The sequence below is a fragment of the Mercurialis annua genome, linkage group LG3 (assembly GCF_937616625.2).
Source record: "Mercurialis annua linkage group LG3, ddMerAnnu1.2, whole genome shotgun sequence".
In the NCBI taxonomy this organism is placed as follows: Eukaryota; Viridiplantae; Streptophyta; class Magnoliopsida; order Malpighiales; family Euphorbiaceae; genus Mercurialis; species Mercurialis annua.
In genome coordinates this window covers 39685927-39693149 of record NC_065572.1, presented here as the reverse complement: position 1 = coordinate 39693149, position 7223 = coordinate 39685927, and the positions used below count along the sequence as shown (strand labels likewise).

General features: G+C 32.2%; 1 protein-coding gene across 1 annotated transcript; it reads right to left on the bottom strand.

The window, feature by feature from the left end:
- Window positions 1-5644: 5644 nt before the first annotated feature.
- Window positions 5645-6850, bottom strand: LOC126672532 (uncharacterized). The gene is made up of 3 exons (XM_050366487.1): window positions 6413-6850; window positions 6259-6335; window positions 5645-6179 (listed from the first exon to the last, which is right to left on the bottom strand). Exons 1-3 carry the CDS (start codon window positions 6848-6850, stop codon window positions 5645-5647), a joined length of 1050 nt encoding a protein of 349 aa, XP_050222444.1.
- Between the last annotated feature and the right edge of the window lie 373 nt (window positions 6851-7223).

Genomic DNA, 7223 nt, shown 5'->3' with positions numbered 1-7223 from the left:
TTCACATTTTTAGCGATTTAAGCCAAATGTTTACAAACGTTACAAAACAAATCCAAACGTTTCACCTTTTTAGCGATTTAAGCCAAACATTTACAAACGTTACGAAACAAATCCAAACGTTTCACCTTTTTGACGATTTAAGCCAAACGTTTACAAAATGTTACGAAACAAAACCAAACATTTCTGTTTTTTAGCGATTTATGCCAAACGTTTACAAACGTTACTAAACTAATCCAAATGTTTCACCTTTTTAGCGATTGAAGACAAACGTTTGCAAACGTTACGAAACAAATCCAAACGTTTCACCTTTTTAGCGATATAAGCCAAACGTTTACAAACGTTACGAAAGAAAGCCAAATGTTTCACCTTTTCAGCAATTTAAGCCAAACGTTTACAAACCCTACGAAATAAAACCAATTGTTTAAAAGGATACGAAACAAATCTAAACGTTTCGCATTTTTAGCGATTTAAGCCAAACGTTTGCAAACATTACGAAACAAAATCAAACGTTTACAAACGTAACAAAACAAATCCAAACGTTTCACCTTTTTAGCAATTTAAACCAAATGTTTTCAAACTTTACCAAACATATTCAAGCGTTTCACCTTTTTAACAATTTAAACCAAACGTTTACAAACGTTACGAAACAAATTCAAGCGTTTCACCTCTTTAGCAATTTAAGCCAAACGTTTACAAACGTTACAAAACAAATCCAAACGTTTTGTAATACACCCTAATTTTAAGTAATTAATATTAAAAATAAAATTTTGAGGTTTCGATTATATAAAAATATATTCTGAAAGACTACAATTTAACAGTTAAAGGATAATAATCAGGTTTGACTATTTAAGGTTAATAAATTAAATCACGGGAAGTGATTTAATAAATTCGAAATAAATTGAATTTAAACGTAAATTTAATTTATACGTATCCGTAAAAGAATATCGTAATAGTATGAAGTTAAAAATTTAAATTGGGAATTTAAATTTTAATAAACGAATGTGAACGAGACTAATAAATTTGAGAATACTCTTTAGGGTCGTATAAATTGATTATTGATAATTAATATATCAATATACCACTCTAAATGGAGAATTTAATGTTTCAGATAAAACCTCGAAGTTAAAATGTCGAAACTCGTAAGTATTGACGTGTAATTAACGAATATAAGTTAAGATATATATATATATATATATATATATATATATATATATATATATATATATACCATAAGAGACGATCCTAGGATCTGGGGTACTTGATCATCGTGAAGAGAAGATTAAGGAAGAAAATAAAATATATAAATGACATAAAATAAAAATAAGCTTACATGGTAATATCGGGCGGTATAACCGACCACTTAATTGCATAAATATAAAATGCGGAAATATAAATTACAAATATAAACAAGGAAAGGAGGAGAAAAAAGTGTGGAGGGAGAGAGAAGAAGTAGAAATTTTCTAATCTTGAGAAAATTTGGTGTGTCTTCCTTTGGAGAAGAGGGTCCTTTTTATAGGGAAATTGGAGTGCATACTGTAGCATGAATAGTACTTTGTCTTCCACGAGATTCCTGTAGATGAATAGTACTTTGTCTGCCACACTACTGTAGCATGAATAGTACTTTGTCGGCCACGAGATTCTTGTAGATGAATAATACTCTGTCTGCCACATTATTGCTGATTTTAATCATACCGCGAATAATACTCCGTCTGTCAATTGAGAGCTGTCGGAAATATTGTCGAGGAATAATTTTTTTTTAATACACCTTAATTTTTGCATGGACTGCCCAAATGGGTTTTCGGTCCATCAGGTTTTTTATTTATTTTTATATATACATTAATTTTTGCATGGGCTTCCTAAAAACAGGTTTTCAGTCCATCAGGTATTTTATTTAAACATACATATGACTTTATAAGCCTTTTTTTTTACAGGATTTTACAATACAGACGGGAAGATCCCGAAACAGTCGTTTTCGTTATCTTCTGCTAGGTTGAACGTTGGTTCTGAAGATGCTGCAGAATTTGATGAAGATGATGATGCTTTGGATGATCCCGGAATAGTTTGAAGAAGTTCCTTCATAATTGTGAAGTACTGTTCTTCCGTTTTTGCTGATGCCAAAAGCGCGCTTGCTCTAGATTTTTGAGCAAAAAACTGTGTATGCTCTGGATTTGAAACGGGTAATTGGCTTCTTTTTAACCATTTCTCCATTTCCGGTTTTAGAAGTTTTTGTGGAACCTTGAAGGAACTCCACCACTTGACTTTAAATCTTCTCTTGATAATAAGATTTTCCAATTCAGTGTCCACGTCTAAGTACCACTGAGTTACCCATGGGACGAAGAATTTTGCAGAAAAAAGACATAGTGGAGCAAGTCTTTTCTCTACATCAGAAGGTTAAAGTAGGTTTTCCAAAGTTGGAAAGATTCCTGGACTTCGGGTATTAAGATATCGGTGACCGAACCATAATATTTCCACCATTGTGAAAACCATGATGGAAACAAGGCTGGGTTAATATGGTCGTTAAAATAAAATAACCATGTGTGAGTATTTTTATTGTTTTGGATCAAGAAAACATTGAACCAGGCTTGTTGGTAATCCCAGTAGGAAAAAGTTTTACAGTGGTTTAGGGAGGTTGTAAAGTTTATTGGAAATGATTTTGGCTTAGCAAGCTCTTGTCTCCAATCAGAAGGATTTAGGATTTTTAGAATTTTACAGGTAGAGTATGAAGGCTCTGATTGATTTCCTGTGTAGTAGAAGTGTTTAAATTCTACTGACTCAGTCATTTCAAGAATGCTCTGGTAATATTCTCTTGTTTTGGATAAATCCCAAGGTTTGTAAAACCAATTTTTTCCAAACATTTTTTGTAATACCAAATATGGGTTTTGATCAAAATATCCATTTTCGATTGTAACAATATTTTGAAAACTCTGTTTTTCAATAAAACTTGTTTTCTGTTTTGGTTGAGCCAAAATATTTTGAGAACTGTTTTGAACCCAAATATTTTGAGAAAGGGTTTTAGAGGATGAAGATTCTCCTTTCTCTGTTTTGACAACGATTTTAGTGGTTTTACCTGAGATATTTATAACTTGGAAAGCTATAGAGTTTCGGCAAGCCTCGAGAGATTTTAGAATTTCCAATTCTTTCCCGGATTTCTCTGTATTTTGCATAAAGCTATGAAGGGCCCTTACCAGTTCTGGGTGTTTTGAAATGGATGCTATCCATTCCTGTACCTGCAAAGTTTTGTCCTCAAACTGGTTATATTTGTGGCTTTCGCAACGTCGACATAAGGTAATATGGGTTTTGCTCCTGAAAGGGTTATTTCAGAAGGAGCATCTTCGGGTTTTTTCTCAGAAGGCTGAACCTTCTCTTTTCCTTTCTTTTTTGGCATGGATCCTTCTATCTGTTCTGCAAAAAATATCTTGTTAGAAAATCAGGCAGAGAGTTGGCTTCGCCTTTAATATATTCAATATCAAAATCAAAAATACTTAAAATAGCTTGCCATCTAGCAAAGATTTGTTTAGATGCAATATTTTGAACATCTTTTTGTAAAATCCCCTTTGCAGATTTACAATCGACTCTAAGTAAAAAAATTTAATTTAATAAATCAGATTGAAATTTCGTTATGCATAAGACAATAGAAAAAATTTCTTTTTTAATTGTGGAATAATTCTTCTGGCAATCATTCCAATGGCCTGAAGTGTATTGAACAACTAGTTCCCTGCCGTTCTCAACTTGTTTTAAGATATCGCCAAAGCCTAAATCGCTAGCATCTGTTTCGACCACCTTAGGTAGATCTGGATTGGCTAGATAAAGACAAGGGATTTCTAATACTTGTTGTTTTATTTTTTTAATGATACTAGTGTGTTCATCAGTCTAGGGAATTGGGGTTTTCTTAAGCCTATTGTGAAGAGGCTTAGCTAACCTATTCATATTTTGACAGAAATCTAACACATAATTGAGGCTTCCGAGAAACCTATGAAGCTGAGTTTTATCGATAATTTTATCAGGAAATTTACTAGCAAACTGCAAAGATCTTTCTATAGGAGTTATGGTGCCACATGTAATATAATGACCCAAAAACCTAACTCTAGTTTGAAATAGAGATATCTTTTTTGCAGAAACTACTAACCCATTTTTCTTGATGATGAAAAAGAATGTTTTTAAATGTTTTAAATGTTGCTCAATTGAGTTAGAAAATATAAGAACATCATCAATATATACAATACAAAATTCCGAATAAGGATTAAAAATATCATTCATAATCCTCTGAAATTCAAAAGGTGCATTTTTTAAACCAAAACGCATTACATTCCATTCATATTGTCCAAATGGAACTGTAAATGCAGTTTTATACCTATGTTTTGGGTCGATTTGTATTTGCCAAAATCCCGATTTCATATCGAATTTTGAAAATACAAATGAAGAACATAGTTTTTACAAAAGGTCTTTCTTGTTAGGTATAGGATACCTAATCCAGTTTAATGCTTTATTTAGAGGTTTATAATTAATAACCAATCTAGGAGTTCCTCTTTCTATTTCTAAGGCCTTGTTTACATAGAAAGCTGCACAACTCCAAGGAGATCTAGATTTAGAAATTAACCCTTTAGATTCTAGATCTTGAATTTCTTTTCTATAAAATTGTTCCAATTCAGCATTCATCTGAATTGGCCTAGCCTTAGTAGGAATGTTTTTCTCATCAAAAAGAGGTTCATAAGGTAAATCTACCATATGTTGTTTTCTGGACCAAAAAGCATTTGGTAGTTCCGAACAAACTTATTTTTCAAAAAGGTTTTGGAGTTCCGTTATCTTGTTTTTTATAACCTCAGTTTTCAACTGGTGTTCGATTTTTTGAAGTTGGACTTCTTGTTTTAATTGAAATAAATCGTTTTGTTTTCCTCTTATTAGAAGATTGATCTTATTATTATAGATAGAACTTGCTTTTATAATATTGAGATTTCTGGTTTTAGGTTTTTCTAAAAAAGAAAAATTGAGTTTTACTTTCTTTTCTTTAAAATAAATTCCATCATAATCTACCTTGTAAGGTGTTATTAAATTGATAAAAAGTGTTCCTAATATCACCGAATGGTGTATATTACGACCAATACAAAGTTTGTTTTTATTAACAAGCCACTGTTAGAAATACTTGCTTCCGTTTTCCCTTTTAAATTCATTTTAGAATTATTTGCAGAAGTAAGTCTTTCAGAAGTTTTTTCATGAAGATTTTTTGGAACCAATCCCGTGTTTATACAATTTAGATCTGCACCAGTGTCAAATAGCGCAATAGTGTCCATTTTAAAATTGTTTGGAAAAACAATAGAGATTTTTATAATATATTTTCTAGAGGTTATTTCTCTCAGAACAAATAGAAAATCTTCAGGAACCTTTTCTATTTCTTCTAGATTTTGTTTGTCTAATGACTCCTCTCCTTCACTATCACTAGAAGTTTGTGATAGTTGGGAAACTAAAAACTGGATAGTCTATGAATCTTTTTTCTGTTTTTCTTTTATATCTTTTATTTCCGATTTTATGTCTTTTATTTCCTTTTGTAGGTCTTGAATGGTACCTAAAGGTTTTTTATCTTTCCTTTTTCAATCAAGAATAGTTGTAAGATCATACAATCCTGTACTAGTAGAAGAGATATTTGTTTCTACAGTTTAGGTTCTTCTTCTAAGGATTTTTTGAGCTGATCTAGACATTTTTTCTGCTTTTGAGGATTACTAATATGCTGGATTACATCTAAGATCAGGTTTTGTTCCTTTATAAGAACATTGACATGCTTTGATTCATAATCATCATCAGAGTTAGAATCAGAACTAGACGAAAAAGTAGTAACTAGTTCGTACAATTGAGGATTTTGACCTTCTGAAGACATTTCAGTTTCAGAGTCAGAAGAATATGCTACCAAGGCTTCTATTCGATCTAGGACTTCACCTTCTAAATGAAGTTCCTGGATTTTCCTAGATACTCTGCAATATTTAGATATATGGCCTTTCTTACCACATTTGTAACAAGTAATATCTTTTAAGTTGGCTTTATTTGTTTTAGGCTTATCATATTGTTTTCTGAAAGATTTTCTGTAAGGTTTTTTGTAATAATGTTTTTTATGATGAGTATCATGGTTTTTATCTTTGGATCTAGGACGAAAATCTCTAAATCTTTTAGACACACTTTTTGTTCCTCTGCTGCAATCACCATCACAGTTCTAATCTTTACCTATAGTAAAATCAAATTGCTTGCAGAAAGATCCTAATTCTTTTTTACTTTTTCTTAATTCCCATTTTAGATGTTTTTGGAGTTTGAGATCTTGACAGATCTCTAGACCTTGTTTTTGTGTTAAACTAATAAGTTGTCCATATGTTAGTTGGTCATAAGGGATGATATGGGAACCAAAAGTTTCTCTAATTTTGTTTCTAACCTTTTCTCCTAACAGGGTTGGGAGACCGGCCAAGAACTTTTCTTTCCAAAATGGTTGGTTAGAGTCTTCCCTAAGCACGACTCTTGAGAGAAATGTTGATTTATACCATTGGAAATCACTAAGTTTTTTACATCTAAGGTTTGACAAAAGGTCTGCGTTTTTATCTTTAAGATGTGTGGAATCTCCTATTAAGTGTAATGGTATAGCAAATATAAGAGTTGACACAGCATCTTGAATAGGATTTCCTAGTTCATTTGGAACAGGTCCTCCTTCATCACTTACCTGAACAACATTTAGAATATCTAATTGGTGGATCTTTGTAAGATAATAATCCCACCATCCTTTGAGTTGTCCTGAAAATCCTGCTATAAGGAGTTCAGCTACAGTCCTATCGGAGGTTCCTATTTGGGTTTTATAAGCATTGGATGCCATAGTCATTTGCTGTAATAAGTTTAAGATTTGGTATTAAGACATACCATCAATATTCCATTCGTAAACCGAGGAGGCATTGTACCTAGGCTGGACTAGCATATTAGGTTCATTGCCCAATTCTAATTCCGGATGCCTGGAAGGGATCATAGATAAAGGATTTGGGTTATGCCAGTGTAATTTTTCAATTTTTGGAGACTCTTCCTGAAAAGCTTCTTCATCAGATGTGTTTTCAATTTTTTCTAATACCCCTATGCTCAGTGGTGAATCTTCAACCACTGGGCCTCTACTAGTGGCGGTTTGACCCATACTAGTGTAGGCTTCTATTTTATTAATTTGGTTCTTAATAACCTGAAGGAATTCATTTTTAGCAGTTTTTACC